The 17,960-nt window shown below is 42.0% G+C and overlaps 1 protein-coding gene across 2 annotated transcripts in view; it reads right to left on the reverse strand.

Annotated features, from left to right (window-relative positions):
• The window catches only part of LOC129705181 (Y+L amino acid transporter 2-like), a 48,580-nt gene that overhangs the window by 11,868 nt on the left and 18,752 nt on the right, over window positions 1-17,960 (reverse strand). For both annotated transcript variants that reach the window (XM_055648638.1, XM_055648639.1), the window contains exons 6-7: window positions 14,780-14,883; window positions 906-1,002 (exon numbers count right to left, since the gene is read on the reverse strand). In XM_055648638.1, the coding sequence (XP_055504613.1) occupies window positions 906-1,002; window positions 14,780-14,883 (201 nt within the window). The remainder of the gene's footprint in view (window positions 1-905; window positions 1,003-14,779; window positions 14,884-17,960) is intronic.

Raw genomic sequence — 17,960 nt, forward strand, 5'->3', positions numbered from 1 at the left:
AAATAAAAGTGGAGAGACACGGAGAGAGAGATAGAGAGAGAAAACTTTTTTGTTATTAATAGGAGAGTATGTTTGAATGTCAGTTGGACTTTTGAATTTAATAATATGGGAGCTTGTTTGTATGTACTGGTGTCTGTAAGTCATAGGTTTGTAACCTGGGGACAGCTTGCATTAACTTTAATGGAAGGATGACTAATGAAGCAGATGACTAAGAAAATCTTGCTGTGTACACTGAATCTGTGGAAGAAGGAACAAGGAAATGGCAGAAGAGTTGAACAGGTACTTTGTGTCTTCCTTAGTAAAGACAGAACCAATCTCCCAGATGTACTAGAGGACAGAGGAACTGAAAGAAATTTGTATTAGGCAAGAAATAGTATTGGTAGACTGATGGGACTGAAGGCTGATAAATCTCCAGGGCCTGATGCACCTATTTTCTATGTTTTTTATGTTAATATTGCATTGCAAGAAGAACTCAATAGATTAAATAATGGTATGCGGATGAGGTTGTCCTGTCAGGATTCCTCTTACAGCTTTGCCACTCTCAAGAGCTATTAGACGACTATGATATTTTGTCCAAGACATCTAACAGGAGTATTCAAAAGTTGATCTCCAGGTCAGTTTATGGCGGCTTTTCATACCACTCACAAACTTCACTCCTTTATATGAAGAACCTTTGCTCGTGATGGTATGACTAAGATGGGGCTTTTTCATGTTGGATAACCATGAAAGAATTAACCTTTAACTTTGCCTTACCATACATAAACTATAGATTTGCTTCTGAAATCATACAGCATTTGCTCTGTTTGGGATTGACATTCTGTAACTGTCGACACATCCACAATTTTATTATAATTGCAGTTGGAGGAAAAAGAACAAATGGTGAGGACAGCAAAAGTAAATCTTACATTTACTATTAGTGCTGGTACTGGTGTCAATCGTGTCACATGGATCATTGACATTATTTGAGGGAGATGTCCTTCACGGGCTGCAGTAAAGTACAACCTGCAATGACAAGAAGAATAGTTCAAGTTCAAGTGAGTTTATTGTCATGTGTCCCTGTATAGAACAATGAAATTCGTGCTTTGCTTCAGCGTTACATTCAGAATACATTGTTAAGCTGAAGAATCGTTCTTTAATACACTATTTGAGGTAATAAAATTACTGCAGAAATTAATTTACAAATAATTGAAACTCGATGCCTAATTAAGAAATTGGAATAATCCATTGATTAAATGAAGAAAGATTTTTAGGAGGGAATTTAATATGAAAGAGGGAATTCAACTACGAGATCAATTGAATTAAGTAACTTCCAATTATAAGTAAATTGCTTTCATTTCACTTAAAATATAAACCAACCCAGAATTTCTCGAGGACAGAAAGTGATTGCTTGTATGATCTGCTTTTCCCTTAAATATAAATCTGCTTTTCCCTTAAATTGATACCCAGCAAGCAAAGCTATTTCTGACCTGACTGCCAAGACTCTGGTATGCAATGACGTGCAAAATTGTAGGCAGTTTGCATTTCAATGCTGAACTTCAGTTCAACACAGACTACGTTTGGCAAATTGCTTCCAAAGAATCTTAAGGATGTTCAGAACTTTCACATGGAGCTATCCCAAATTTACAAATTTGACATTTTCCAGAGAAATCCAGGCAATAAAGCTTTGCTATTGTAAATTTTACAAAAATAGATGGAAAAATGTTATAGAAGGAAAGCATCACAGTGAATAGATGGGTCCCAACTTGAAACATAATCTATCCATTTCCCTCCACAGACTCTGACTGAGCTGCTGGGTTCCTCAGAAACTTCCAGCATCTGCATTCTGTTGGGTTTCCAGGTAACCATATTTTGTGGATCAGTGTGGTATAAAACTGACTTTGACTCCAAGAACAGAAACAGTAAGGTGGACTCAGGAATGGACAGAAGAATGAAAATTACACGATGAGGCCAGATGTGAAGGAAAATGACGACAAAGGTTGGTGCAGCCAAGAGTCAGGTGATGAGAAAAGACAGACAATTGTTTTAAATGGACCTGGACTTCCATCATTCAGGTTATCTGGCACACATATTTGATCACATTTTGGTCACAGTATGGCTCGGGGAACTTCAGATTGAAAAAAACTTTGTCCACAAAAGAAATGCCAAGAAAAATTGTGGCTTAAAAGTTTCATCCATAATCTGGGCAACAAGAAATCAAACCATTAACAACAAGCGATTCACGGGTTCTCACAATGTGCTTTAGCTTCTGTAGAAAAATGACTATAAAAAGTGTTCTGATGGAGAGTAAACCCTGGAAATATGCCTCACACATGAATGTAGTGGAGCTACAGAAAAGGTTACAAAGAGAATGATGAAATTGATACCCAGTCTGTAAATTGAAAGAGTAGAAAAAAAAGTAACCAAAACCAAAGGCAGAAACCAAAGGCAGGCAGACAGAAAAAACGAAAAGGCCAAAACCATCCAAGTGTTCCTAAACCAGAAGCCATCTATAAATTAGGAGGTCCATAATCTTCTGAGGATGAGATCTTGGGCATTCAACTCTGTCAATGCAGATACAAACAAGAAATCAATGTACGATCTTGATAAGACCATCAAAAAGGCTAAAAGAGCTTTTGCTCCAAATTGGAGGATGAGATGAACAATCGGCAGCTGTGACAGGACTTGCATGCCATCACTTCCTACAAAGCGAAACCAAGTGGCAGCTCAAGAAACAGTGAGGCATCATTACCAAGTGAACTCAATATGTGCCACACACACTTCGAGATGGTGAATGCTGACATGGTATTGTAATCTCAATCACAGACGGTGAGTAAGATCCTTCAGGAGAGTGAACCCTTGGAAAGTGTCTGGACCTGATGTACTAGGTCGCTTTCTCAAAACCACTGACTGGAATTTTTGTGGACATTTGCAACCACTCATTATTGAGCTACAATTTGCCTACTGTCACAATAGATCTAAGGCGTGACGCGATCTTGCTGGCTCTCCATGCACTGAATCTCTTGGACAATAAAAACACATACATAAAGTTGTTGATCATCGATACATCTCAGCGCTCAACACCATAATTCCCTCGCTGCACATCGTTTTGTATTTGGATCCTCGAATGCTTCATCAACAGACCCCAATTGGTGTGAATTGGCAACAGCAATTCCTCCTTGATAACCATCTGCACCGTGGCACCTTAAGGCTGTGTGCTCATTTCCCTGCTGTATACAGTTCCAACTCCATCTTTAAATTCACCGATGACACCATCATTGTTGGACAAATTATAGGTAATGAATCAGAATATAGGAGGGAGATTGATCATCTTAACTTGAATGGAACCAGAACAACAACCTTCCTTTCAACGTCAATAAGACCAATTTGCTGTTTGCTGACCTTAGAACACCTAGGCAAGGATCCACAGTCCTGTCTTCATGGGCGGGTCAGTGGTGGACAGAATCAACAATTTCAAGTTCCTGGGCATGCATATTTCTGAAGATCTGTCTTAGATCCAGCACATGGTGAAAAAAGCCTATCAATAGCTTTACTTCCTTAGAAGATTGAGGAAATTTGATCTGTTGATGAATACTGTCTTGAATTCAATAGGTGTGTGATAGAAAGCATAATGACTGGTTGTATCACAGTCTGGTCTGGCAACTCAAAAACCCCCAGGAACGAAGGAGATTACAAATAGTGGTGGAGTCTGTCTGAAATATCATGGGTACTGACCACCCAACCATCGAAGATATCTATTGGAAGCGCTGCCTCAAAAAGACAGCATCATCAAGGACTCACACCACCTTGACCATGCCCCCATTTCACTCAGCTTTCAGGAAGACAATGTAGGAGTCTGAAAACCATGACCTCCAGGTTCAGTAACAGATTCTTCCTAAAACCATCAGGCTATTGAACACTACAAATACTACCTAAGCTATGAACTCTCTTGGTTGCATCAGGGACTTTGGGCTTTCATCTATTTTGCACTAATATTGGTTTATTTTATTATTGAGCTTTTTTTGTCTAGTTATGTTATCTATTGCATACTGTGTTTACTGACCTGCTATGCTGCTGCAAGTAAGAATTTAATTGTTCTGTTTGACAATTAAATACTCTTATTTCTTGACAATCAAACAGAGACTTGCCATTGTAAGATCCTCGCCTTGTTTCAAATATAATAAACACATTCCAAGGACACTGAAAACGAACGCTTTGTTTTTATTCCTCCATTCCTTTACATCCCGGCAACAGATGCTCTCTGACTTTTCCTCCCACCTTGCACTCACCGCACTCGCTTCTCCACTTGGGTCAAATAGATTCGAGCTGCTTCGTTAAACGCCATATCTGCTTCAAAAGCTGAACTAAGTAATTACTAGTTCATCCTCGTCGCCAATGTCAGATCCTCTTCATGTACTCGGCAAACATTTGAGAAATGAACTGAGGCCCATTGGTTGGATATAATGTCACTGGTAGACCGTGTCTTGCGAAGATTTCCATCAAAACTGCTAATCTTTTCCAACGTTATAGACTTCATTATTGCATACTCATCATATCTGCTGTGATAGTCAATCACAACTAGTATTGACTCTCCTGATGGAAGATCTACGATAACATCTTCCCATGGTCCTGTCGGTAACAATGTACTTTGTATTGGCTCAGGTAGATTGCGTCTGCTTACCATCTGATATCTATGGCATGACCTCATATGTCGGCATGTTCCACATCTTTTCCCATCCCTGGCCACCATACCTCTGTACGAAGATTTTGTTTAGTTCCAACAACTCCTAAAGGTCCTTCATAAGCTAACGCGACCATCCTTGCTCTCGGGTATTGTTGGCACTATGATCTTGTTTCCTCTCAGCCCACACTTTCCAATTGTCCAATCTGATAGCTGCGTGGACATTCCTCTAGTTCACCTCATTGGATCCGGTCTCAAACATCTTGTAGGTCTGGATCCTTATAGGTCTCTTCCTCTATTTCCCTTGTTCTCATTGCTCTTGGTGGAGAGTCTGCTGCGACAAATTGCATAAATGATCCTGCTTCTGTCTCCAGTGTAGACTCTTGCAGCTTGTCTACCTTCAGCAATGTGGATAATGAGTGAGTTCTATTGTTCTTTCCAGCTATGTGGATCATTCTGTATTTGTACTGTTGGGAGTCTAAGCATCTATCTTTCAATACGGGTGCACGGTTTGGATCAAGAGAAGAAGATCGTCTCCAATACAATACAATACCGTTTATTGTCATTTGAACCTCAATTGAAGTTCAAACGAAATTTGGTTTCTGCAGTCATACAACAAGAAAAAAAAACCAGGACACACAATTAACACAAACATCCATCACAGTGAATCTCCTCCTCACTGTGATCCAGTGGTTTGTGGTTTGTTCACAACACATACTTGATGCCATACAGGTATGCTCACATGCCCACAACAAAGCCAAATCCTCCTATTCTGTCTGGGAGTATCTTCAAATAACCAAACCAAGGAAACTCCTTACTTCAGTAGCATCTCTTGGTTCTCGAACATCTTTCACAGCTTCAATCTTACCCTCAATATCAATCAATATCAGTTTTATTCGGGTGGATTGATGCCATTACTGGTCACCTTGTGGCCCATAAACACCAATTCTGAAACACCAAGCAAACATTTGTCCACATTCACTGTCAATCCATCAGCCTTCAACCGAGCCTGTGTCTGCCTGAGCCTCTCATCATGTTCCTTACGTGTGGTACCATGAATGATGATATCATCTGAGATTTTTGAGGTTCCAGGAATCCCTTGAATTACCTTGTGAATTTCATATTGGTAAATCTCTGACTTCAAACAACAACTTCCTATATTGGTAGAGTCCACGATGTGTGATAAAAGTAGTTATTTTCCTTGATTCTAGGTCTGAAGGGCCTGTCCCACTTACACAACTTTTTCGGCAACTGCCAGCACCCGTCATAGGTTATTACAGGTCGCCGAAAAATTTCACCACATTGAAAATCCAGCGGCGACCAGAACAAGGTACGACTCTTTGGGTGACTACTCACGACCATACGGGCTTCACCCCGCGATATGTCGCCAGGGTGTTGCCCGTATGGTCGTGAGTACTCTCCTAGTCACCCAAAGAGTCGTAGCGTCTTTCTGGTCGCCGCTGAATTTTCAACATGTTGAAATTTTTCCGCGACCTATGACGGGTGCCGGCAGTCGCCGAAAAATTCGCATGAGTGGGACAGGCCTTTGACTCCAACTAATGATAACTCCACTTTAGGTCTAGCTTTGCAAATATTTTGCTTGTAGACAGTGGCGGACCTATATTTTTGGGGCCTGAAGCTTGAACTGTTATGGGAGCCCCTTCGCAATGAAGTCTGGGTAACCAGCAATGAGGTCTGGGTAACCACTGTTATCTTCTTCAATGGGATTGTTCCACGACAGGCTGGCTAGACCCCAGGTGGGGGTTTAGCAGCGCCCCGGTGGGGGTTTAGCGGGCTACGCCCCCTGAAGCTCCTACATTTTCAATAAATTGAAAGTAATTCTTAAGCTTTCTGCTGGTAGTTTACATAACAGAAGCTTAGAATTTTTCTAACACACAAGCAGTAAAATAACCCCCAAAATATATATATTTCATGAAATAGGCAATAGATATTTCTATGATCATCCACAATCAGTACCCCATTTCTGCCTTCTCCCCATATCCCTTGACTATGCTATCTTTAAGAGCTTTATCTATCGCTCTCTTGAAAGCCTCCAGAGAATTGGTCTCCACTGCCAATGCACTCTTGAAGATTGCGAAGTCAGGGGATATGGGGAGAAGGCACGAACGGAGTACTAATTGTTGATGATCAGCCATGATCACATTGAATGGCGGTGCTGGCTTGAATGGCCGAATGGCCTAGTCCTGCATCTATTGTCTATTCACAACTCTCTCTGTGAAAAAGCATTTCCTCATCTCCGTTCGAAATGGCCTACCCCTTATTCTTAAACTGTGGCCCCTGGTTCTGGACTCTCCCAGCATTGGAAACATGTTTCTTCCCTCTAGCGTGTTCAAACCCTTAAGAATGTTATTTGTTTCAATAAATGGCTTCATACAGCTAAAACAATTTTTACAAAAAATATGCTACCTGAAATGTCTCTTTGCCTAGCACTAAGATGAGAAAAATCGTTTTCACCCAGAGTTGTGAATTTGTGGAATTCTCTGCCACAGAAGGCAGTGGTCTCGTCTCCTTCAGCAGCATCTCGGTCTCCTTCCTGAACACAGACACCCACTTTTCCTCACTTCACATATGCTCACTTTCCCTCGTCTACGCACCTACACCTCGACTAATCCCATCGCCTCACTAAACCCCTCGCCTCGACAATGCCTCACTACTAAACTTCTCCTCACACGTAAACCTCGCCTCGACTAAACCGTACCTCACTAAACCTCGCCCCTCAAATGAACCTCACACCTCACCTCAAACCTTAACCCCACCTCAACTTAACTAAACCTCACATCTAATCCGCGCCTCGACTAATCACCGCCTCTCTCTCACTCCCGCTCCCGCTATTTATATCCTCCCCCCCGGCCATTGGCGGAGCCCCACGTGAGTGGAATGGCTTCAACCGGGGGGACGGGGCCGAGTGTGGAAAGCGGCGTAGGCGCATTGCCCGAGAGAACCGGTGGATGAGGAGGGGAGGGGCTCACACGCAGTGATGTTGACGTCGAGTTCGAGCCCGCTCCCCCGCCCGCCCACGGAGGCCACAGCCCCTCCCCACGGCAGGGGCTGCGGAATTTAAATCGGAAGAATATACTTTTAGACTACTCCCCATGATTAGGGCCCCTGAAGCTTAAGCTTCATTTATTTCACAGTGGATCCCCCCTGCTTGTAGATAGCATTTGTAGGACTTTATCACAGAAGGTATGGGGTGCCTCTCGCAGTATTGCCTTGTTTACTCGTCTCATGTCCACACAAAGCCGTATCTCTCCGTTTGATTTTGGTACTACTACAACTGGACTGACCCATGGCGTCGATTCTTCAGGTTCAATTATATTCTGTTCAATGAGGTCTTGGAACTTAGCTTCAATCTTTTCTCTTAATTCGAATGGAGTTCTCTTCATTGGTTGTGCTACAGGCTTAACATTGGGTTTATCTTAAGTTTGACTCGATGATTATGCCATTTTCCAAAGCTTTTAAATACTGGCTTGAACTTCTCCTTTATGTCCACATATGACTTCAGTGAGTTCACATTTTTCCCAATGTGTAGCAGACCTAATGCTTGGGAAGTATCTCTACTCATGGGTAGCTCTCCTTTCTCCTCAATTACTACAAATTCAGTTATTGTGTGCTTATCACCTGCTTGGACCTCTGCCTTGAAACATCCAACCATCTGGAGTGGTTTTGATGATGTACAAGGATACAATTTCTTCTCACATTTCCTTGAAGTTCATTTTATCTTAACATATTTTAAATCTTAATCAGTGTTATCAATAACATTGCTGCCACTTCCAGAGTCTACTACAATATCTACTTCCATAATCTCACCAGTACCTTTGAGTGTTTATTGTTAATAGCAAAAACATATCCTGCATCCATCCATGTTTCATCACATTTACCTTCAATCCAACATTCAACAAAATGGCGTGAATTTTGTAGTATCCACCTATCTGCCCTCTTCTTCCTCCAAATCTATTTGTTTTTCCATCGTCTCTCTTTGGTTTGCTCAACACTTCTTTGCAAAATTATATATTTTTCCACACTTTCTGCATGTTTGACCCCTGACATGGCAGCATGAATCCATGCTAAAATGTCCAAAATTTCCACATCTAAAACACTCACAGTCATCTTCAGTTTTGGAATGACCCTTACCATGTCCATGTCCCTTGCTAGTGCCAGTGGATATCATCTTGTTAACGCAGCTTCCTCCATCCAATCTCATGGTCTGAAACTGGGTTTCCACGGCTTCAAATGAACAGGCAAATGTCAGTGTTTTCACTAATGTTAGCGTGTCACCTTTCTCCAACAACTTGCATCTCAAGCCATTTGATTTGCAACTTTGCACAAACTGACCCCAGATTTGATTCTGCAACTCTGACTCCAATTTCTTCAGATTCATTATATTCTTTATATTTATTAAGATTTGTGCAAAATGTTCTGTATACAGGTTATAATAAGAAGATGGTGATCCAAAACAAGTACAGATTCCAATATGTTCCAAATAATGGAGTTAATGTTAATGGAACAATTACAGAACAACATGTCAAATAAGTGTGTAAAATACCAACATGGAACGGTGTTTTACTGGTATAATAGATGCCAAAAATAGGCATCTTAAAGTTGTTATATACAACTCATCGCAAAAAGGTTTGTAGACAAGAACAATGGACTAAATAAATGTGTAAATCAATTTTATTTAAAACTGGCATATATTATATGTAGTTAGTTATGTAATTTCATCTGTGTAAACTGCTAATTGTTTATGTAGCGACCACAACATGATAAGTTTTAATCTTAAATTTGAGAGGGAGAAGGTGAAATTGGATGTGTCGGTATTGCAGCTGGGCAAAGGGACTCCAGAGGCATGAGGGAGGAGCTGGCCAAAGTTGACTGGGAAGGGACCCCAGCAAGGATGATGGTGGAACAGCAATGGCAGAAATTTCTGGGAATAATTCGGAAGATGCAGGACCTTTTCATTCCAAAGAGGAAGAAAGATTTTAGGGTTAGAAAGAGGAGACTGTGGCTGTCAAGAAAAGTCAAGGACAGTATAAGGCTAAAAGAGAAGGGGTATAGCATTCTTACATATTTGCATATAGCGTATAGCAAAGATTGGTGGGAAGCTAATCTGGGATTTTGGGAAGCTTTTAAAGAACAACAGAGGGGACTAAAAAGAAAATACAGGGAGAAAAGATGGAATACGAATGTAAGCTATCCAATAATATAAAAAGCCAATAATGTAAAAGATAGCAAAGTTTCTTCAGTTATATATATAGCAAGAAAGAGGCAAGAGTAGACATTGGACTGCTGGAGAATGATGCAGGAGAAGTTATAATAGGGAATATAGAAATGGCAGAGGAGTTGAATAACTTTTTTGCATCATCTTCATGGTGGAAGACATCAGCAACGTACCTGAAATTCAAGAGAGTCAGGAGGTGGAAGTTAGAGTGGCTATCATGAGGGAAAAGGTGGTTGGGAAGCTGAAAAGGTTGAAGGTGGATAAATCACCTAGGCCGGATGGACTGTACTCTAGGGTTCTGAAAGAGGTGACTTTAGAGATTGTGGACGCATTTATATTGATATTTCAGGAATCACTGGAGTCAGGAGTGGTCCCAGATGATTGGAAAATTGTCAATATTACCCGGCTACACAAAAAGGGAGCAAGGCAGATTAGAGGGAACAATAGGCCGTTAGTCTGACTTCAGTGGTTGGTAAGATTTTAGAGTCCACTAGACCAAGTGGGACCCGTTCCCCCAATGCAATATTCCACCACTCATCCATAGCCCCCAACTGCGCATGTGTGGCTGACGGATTCCCGGATGAGACGCCAGAGATCCCCGTTGGGACGCGAGTCACGCAACCCTCCTCCAACTGCGCCTTGCCATTCCTCTTCTTACCACTATCCTCCTCCATTCGCCCTCATCCCCAGCACTCCCTCCCCTTCCTCTTCACCCTCTCTCTTCTTTCCCCTCTCCTCCTCCCCTCCCTACCCCCTCCTCTCCCTCTATCCACCTGCTCCCCCACTCCTCACCTCCCCCCTATTCCACTCTCCCTCTTCACCTATCCCATTGCCTCCTCTCCCTCTATCCCCCACTCCCTACCTCCCACTCCCCTCCTCCATCTATCCCCCCTCCTCCCCCACTCTCCCACCACACCTACCCCACTTTCCCCTCTTTCTCCACTCCCTACTCCCTCCTCTCCCTCTACCCCCTGCTCCCCCACTCCTCACCTCCTCCTATCCCACTCCTCCACACTACCTCCTCACCCCCACTTTCCCCTCCCTCTCCCCTTACCCCCTCCTTTCCCTCTATCCCTTGCTCCCCCACTCATCACCTACCCCCTATCCCACCCCCCCACAATGAAAATTGTGGGAGCAGTCGGCGCTTCCTGGAGCCAATGAATGGACTTGACTTTTGGGTCGGTGTTGGTGCTCCCTTGAGCCAATCCATCCTTCCCAAGGGAGGGGGCAGTGGGCGCTTCTCGGAGCCAATGAATTGACTCGACGTTTGGGTCAGCATCGGCGCTCCCGGGAGGCAATGAATCCTTCCCATGTCGGGGGGAAGTCGGCACTTCCCGGAGCCAATGAGTGGACTCGACCTTTGGGTCGGCGTCGGCGCTCCCTTGAGCCAATCAATCCTACCCACGTTCGGGGGGGGGGGCACAAAAATCTCACTCTTTAATCTTCTTGAAGCTGCTGCTCGCATTGTCTCTCTTGTCACCTCTCCCTCCCTCTCCTTTTCCCTACCCTCAGTCACTCCCTCCCTCACCTCTCCCCTTTCACACTCCCCCATTAAAGACAATGTTTAAATAACATTTCTTCTCCTCCCATCCCCACTCCGTCTACTCTCATAGGTTCTGTATTGGCAGCAGAGATCACATTATGATGACATTTTCAATTTTTGGAATGTTCACTGCAGCATGTGCCTGAGATCCCATTGGATGTCATTTTCGGTTTTCGGAATCTTCACGGCAACTTGAGTAAATGAGATTCCATTAGGATTGTGAGATACCATTGTGACATCATCACTAGAAGCTGGAGCGGGGGCGGCAGCGTCGGAAGAAAGCTGTGGAAATGTTTTTGTAAAACGCCAATCAATCTTAGCGTCAATGAATAGACTCAACTTTTGACTCAACCCCTCCCCCCTGTCTCACACTCCCCCCCCTTGTGTGGCCTAGTTGGACTGAAGATGGTGGCACGCAGCATGCTCTTTCAAGCTGCTGCTGCCGTTTCCATTGGCAACCCACAATGCAATATTCCACCACTCACGAGTTCCCCCAACGCAACCCGTTTCCATCACTCACCAGTTCCCCAATGCATCTCTCTCTCTCTCTCTCCCTCTCCCTGTCCTCTCTCTCTCTCCCTCTCTACCTCCCTCTCTCTCTCTCTCTCCCTTGATGGTGGCGCGCAGCATTCTCCTCCAAGCTTCTGCTACTGTTACCATTGGCAACCTCTCCTTCAAGCTGTTGCTGCCATTACCTTTGGCAACGTCCCATTGCGATGTAATTGTCACACTCGGTAGCGTGTGTAAATGAGAGCCCATTGGGATTGGTGCATTGTGACATCGTCACTGGAAGCTGCTGGAAGACTCTTTCTCAGAAGCCGTTATTGGCTTTTTAAAAAACTTTAATCATCAATAACTTGTGAAATATAGCATCAAATCTCAAGGGAGCCTGAATATATCGTGACGACCGGAAAAATTTGAGTAAGATTCTGTAAAAATGTCAACGCTACCGCATAGCGTTTTGCAAAGATACAAAAACACACACACACGCACAAATACACGTTATTGGTGATTAAAGTTTTTTAACAAGATGAGACTTTTATAAGTATATAGATAGATTATAAAGGATGAGATTAGAAGTTCACAATTAAATCGGCTGAAGTCAGCATGGCTTTGTGAAGGGGTGGTCTTGCTAGACAAATTTGCTGGAATTCTTTGAAGAAGTAAATAGCATGACAGACAAAGGAGAGTCAGTAGACGTTGTTTAATTAGATTTTCAGAAAGCCTTTGATAAGGTGCCACACGTTAGGCTGCTTAGAAAGAGCCCATGGTATCAAAGGGCAGATACTAGCATAGACAGCAGGTTGGCTGGATGGCAGAAGACAAAGTGTGGCGATGAAGGGGGCTTTTTGTGGTTGGCTGCCAGTGACCAGTGGAGTTCCGCAAGGGTCGGTGCTGGGGTCACTCCCCTTCACTTGGTATATTAATGATTTGGACGCGGGGATTGAAGGCTTTGTGGCAAAGTTTGTGGATGATACGGAAATAGGTGGAGGGGCAGGTAGTACAGGGAAAGCAGGGACTCTGCAGAAGGACTTGGACAGGTTGGGAGAGTGGGCAGAGGTGGCAGATGGAATATAGTGTAGAAAAGTGTGGACATGTATTTTGGTGGTAGGAATAAGGCGTAATCAATTTCTAAATGGACAGAGAATCCAAAAATCGGAGTGCTGGTGCAGGATTCCCAAAAGGTTTATTTAATTTAGTTTTAGTTTAGTTTAGAGATACAGCATGGAAACAGGCCCTTCGGCCCACCAGGTCCGCGCCGACCAGCGATCTCTGCACATTAACCCTATTCTACCACAATGGACAATTTTTACATTTATCAAGCCAATTAACCTACAAACCTGTATGTCTTTGGAATGTGGGAGGCAACCGAAGATCTCGGAGAAAACCTACGCAAGTCACGGGATGAACGTACAAACTCCGTACAGACAGCACCTGTAATCAGGATCGAACCTGGTCTCCAGCGCTGCATTCGCTGTAAGGCAGCAACTCTACCGCTGCGCCACCGTGACTGCCCACGGTGGGCAAGTTGAATCGATAGTAAAGAAAGCACATTCAATGCTAGCATTTATTTTAAGCCTTGTATACAAAAACAGGGATGTAATGTTGAGGCTCTATAAGGCACTGGTACGGCCGCATTTTTGGAATATTGTGAGCAATTTTGGGCACCATATCTGTGGAAGGATGTGCTGGCTGGAGAGTTGGTTGAGGCAGGTTTAAGAAACATTTGGGCAGGTACATGGATAGGACGTGTTTAGAGGCATATGGCCCAAATGCAGGCAGAAGGAACTAGTGTAGATGGGACATGTCGGCCGGTGTGAACAAGTTGGGCTAAAGGGCTGTAAGACTCTCTGACTCTTAACTCCCAGCCCTGAACATATCTGGTATGAATCACACCATTCAGTGCTATTGTAGACCAGGTTTTCAACCACACATCACGGGCAGAATGTTTAGTTTTCAACACCTGCTGGTTTTAAAATATGTTTAAAATATGTTACAGTCTATTTGACCTGGATTGAAATAAACCTTATGGTGAAGAAAGCACAAAAGTAGGTTGCTGTGAAATAAAAACATGGAAACGATGCAATAGAATCACACAACAGGAATAACTAAATACTAAATATTGTATGAAGATGGACAAAAGTGCTGGAGAAACTAAGCGGGTGCAGCAGCATCTATGGAGCGAAGGAAATAGGCAATGTTTCGGGCCAAACCCCTTCTTCAGACTGTACAGGTTACCTTGTAAAAAAGCAATATTCCACAATAGCAGTGACGGACAAAAATATGACACAGAAACCAAACGGGATGTACTGTTGTGGTTGCTAACTAATTTAAACTTTGCTGTCTTTGGATTGCAGTCAATTTGAGTGAGTTATAGTAAACGGTGCGAAATAACAGTTAAGTGGTAATGACAGAGATCCCTGTTGGTTCTTCAATTTAGTATAGTTTAGTTTATTGTCACATGGACCAAGGTACAGTGAAAAGCTTTTTTGTTGCATGGTTTGATTATAAATAGGTGATTTTTTTTTGTTTAATTCTTAAATCTCTAAATTATACAAGTTAAAATCTACATGGATATGGCAAAATAAATATGTTTTCTATGTAGAAAAGACAAACTGTAACACGGAGCATAGTTCGATAAATGCACATGTAGTACAAAATGAATTTGTTTCTATACCAAAATAATATTAGCAATTGTTAAATTTGGAGGTAACTGGTATTACCTGTAATAAAGTACATTATTATGGTTGCAAGGCAAACAAGTTTTAAGAAATTACATTAAATATGATAAAAGTGATGAGATTTATCCTTAGACATGTTGGGACTTTGGCTAAAAACCTACCTTGAAGCTAGTATAATAGATGCATTGAGGCTGCTATAACAAGATAGAGACACTGACATTGGGACAATCCATTTCATTATTCCTAGTGTGTCTTCTGCAAATGTCTGAAAGGCCAAAACAATCATTATATTCCTCATTGTACATGTGGAATATAATCCAATACAGTAATTTTATTTTCATTAAGTCATATTATTTATATGAAACTCAATAACATCTATGTGAAAAAAAGTTCAATGAGATGACCTGCCCATTGTCAGTTTCTGCCTGGATCTTATTTCGAGACATATTCCAATTTTTGTGTGGCAAAATAGATATTTTCTAATCTTCTTCCCAATTCTGTAATTCCAGTCAAATTAGTTTATTAACCCCATTGGTAAAACTTGTTATAAAACATGGGGGCAATCAGAAGGCAAGGTACTGAAATGAAGTAAGGCAAATTACAATATTATTAAACAAGAACTCAGGAGGGTACACTGGGAGCAGAAGCTATTGGATAACTCCACATCTGACATGTAGGAGTCATTTGAAGGGCAATTGATCAAAATTCAGTTCTGGCATGTTCCAGTAAGGAGGACTGATAAGGATGGCAAAGTAAGGGAACATTGGATGACCAAAAAGGCTGTACATTTGGTCAAAAAGAAAAAGGAATCACATTCTAGGTTTAAGTGGATGGAATTGGGGCCATGAGGAATATAAAGAAAGAAGGAAGGAAACGAAATGGGTGAGTAGGAAGACCAAAATAGTTTTGGCATGTTAGATTTAAGAAAATACCTACATTAAAATAATGGATAAAATAGGAGCACTCAAGTATTAAAGGAAGGAATTTATGCTGGTAGTCTAGGGATGTATGCAAGGTACTAAATTAGCACTTTTAGGAGAAGGACATGAATGACAGCAAAATCAGTATGGCGAATACTATCATGCAAGGACAGTTTGAAATTAGGAAGGAGGAGGTGCCGGGGTTCTTGAAGAGCATTAAGGTGGATAAATCCCCAGGACCTGATGGTATCTATACAGGTTATTGAGAAAAGTAAGCAAGGAGATTGTGGGAGCATTGACACAGACCTTGCGTCTTGACACCTTTGCGCGTTTGACACAGACCTCCGCTGTTTGTGATATATCTAAATGACTTGGATGTAAATGTAGGCGGGTTGGTTAGTAAGTTTGCAGATGACACGAAGATTGCTGGGATCATGGACAATGAGGAAGGTTTCAAAATATATAGCAGGATGTGGATCATCCACAGAAATGGGAAGATAAATGGCTGACAGAGTTTAATCCAAGAAGTGAGAGGTGTTGGACTTTGGGAGGTTAAATATAAGGGGAAAAAGTATAATTCATGGCATGACCCTTGACAGCTTTGGTGTACACTTTGGGGTCCAAGTCTATACTTCCCTGGACAGAAGTAGATAGTGGCTTATGGTATGCTTGGTTTCATTTGTCGGGGCATTGCGTGCAAGTGTTAAGAATGTTGCTTTATAGGATTTAAGTTAGGCTGCATTTGGAGTATGGCATGAACATCTGGTCATCCATTACAGGAAGGATGTGGAGGTTTCAGAAAGGATACAGAGGACTTTTCCAGAATGATGACTGGATTAAGGAATATTAGCTACAGCGAGAGACTAGAGAGACTTGAGTTGTTCTAGAATGCTCTCTAGAGTTCTCTAGACTGCTCGAGGTTGCGGGGAGACCTAATAAGATATATACAATTTTGGGAGGCATAGATAGACAGTCAGAACCTTTTTCCCAGTATGCAAAAATCTAACACTCGTGGGCATGTCTTTAAGGTGAGAGAGGCAAAGCTCAACGGAAATATGCAGGGCATGTTTTTTTTACACAAAGGGTGACGAGTGCCTGGGACACACTGCCAGAGGTGGTGTTCTAGGCAGATAATATAGGCACAGGCACAGATAGTGTAAATATGCTGCACTTTACATAATATAGAGATTTTTGATCCAAGAAACATTGAACTTCCTATTGCCAATGACTCCCGTCATCTCTCAACTGTTGTGTGGATTTTCTGGGATGTACTTCTAAAGCCCCAACTCATGGCAAAATGTATATTTTGCTGAATCCCTGAATTGACCTCTACCAACTCATTGTTGACTCTCTATTGGTCCTTGGCTCATTACATTCCATGGGAAATCTAATTAAGTTTGCTAATTAAGTTTACTCTTCAAACAACCCCGAGACATATTTGGTGACCTTAATTGGTATTAAACTTGGATATTCATTTGTCAATGCAGCACTTTAACCATTAAATCTATAGCTCAACTTCATCCATTTTAGGATCACCACAATTTCTGGTTGCTACTATCTCCTGCATGGACAACCTGGACACACTTATTGTAATTTATACTATGTCTTCGTAATGTAAAAATACCTCTGTTATTATAATTAGTATTTTGTTTGCCCTTCCTGTACTCTGTCCATTATATTTAGTTTTGCTTTCCGTATGTTGACTGCTTCTTCTGGACAGACTGAGATTCATTTTCCCCATTTCAGTCTAACACATTAAATACCAACGGTAAATATTAACTGTAGATTGGCTATTGCATGCTAGCCAATCCCAGTGTTTGTCAGTAGTAGCTCCGCCTAGCACGTGCTTTATATTATCAAGAGTTTGATAATTACGCCAGTCAGTAGATGTAGCAGCTCAGAGCTGTAATGTACTGCAGATCCTATGCTATAAGTGATTTAATAAATATGTGTTGTATCCTCATTTGTGTTCAGGTCACATCATTACATGGTGTCAGACTGTAAATCTTACCCACTCCGTTTAAGTCTATCGGGTTTTATTGTCTTTTGATTAGTTTGTGTTTTATTATCTCCATTATGGCTAATTCGTGTCACCGTCCGAGCCCTTCGATCTTTAATTCAGACATTGATGAACGGTGGATTCTTTTTGAATGTGACTGCACTCATTATGCTCGCATCGTTCATCGGTATAAACCCCCCAGAAGTGCGTGCATCTGTTTTGCTCAATCTTGCGGGACTTGAGGCAATGAATCATGCAGACAACTTCACTTTTGCTCCTGCTGTTTTGGATGACAACAGCCAGGTCCTAGTGCCGGCAGAAACTATCGACAATCCTGTGGTTTTGCTAAGAACATTCAGAGAACTGTGTGACATGCCTTCAAACCATATTATTGAAAGAACCAAGTTCTATGCTCGTTTACAG

Source organism: Leucoraja erinacea, chromosome 17, assembly GCF_028641065.1.
Source record: "Leucoraja erinacea ecotype New England chromosome 17, Leri_hhj_1, whole genome shotgun sequence".
NCBI classification, from domain to species: Eukaryota; Metazoa; Chordata; class Chondrichthyes; order Rajiformes; family Rajidae; genus Leucoraja; species Leucoraja erinaceus.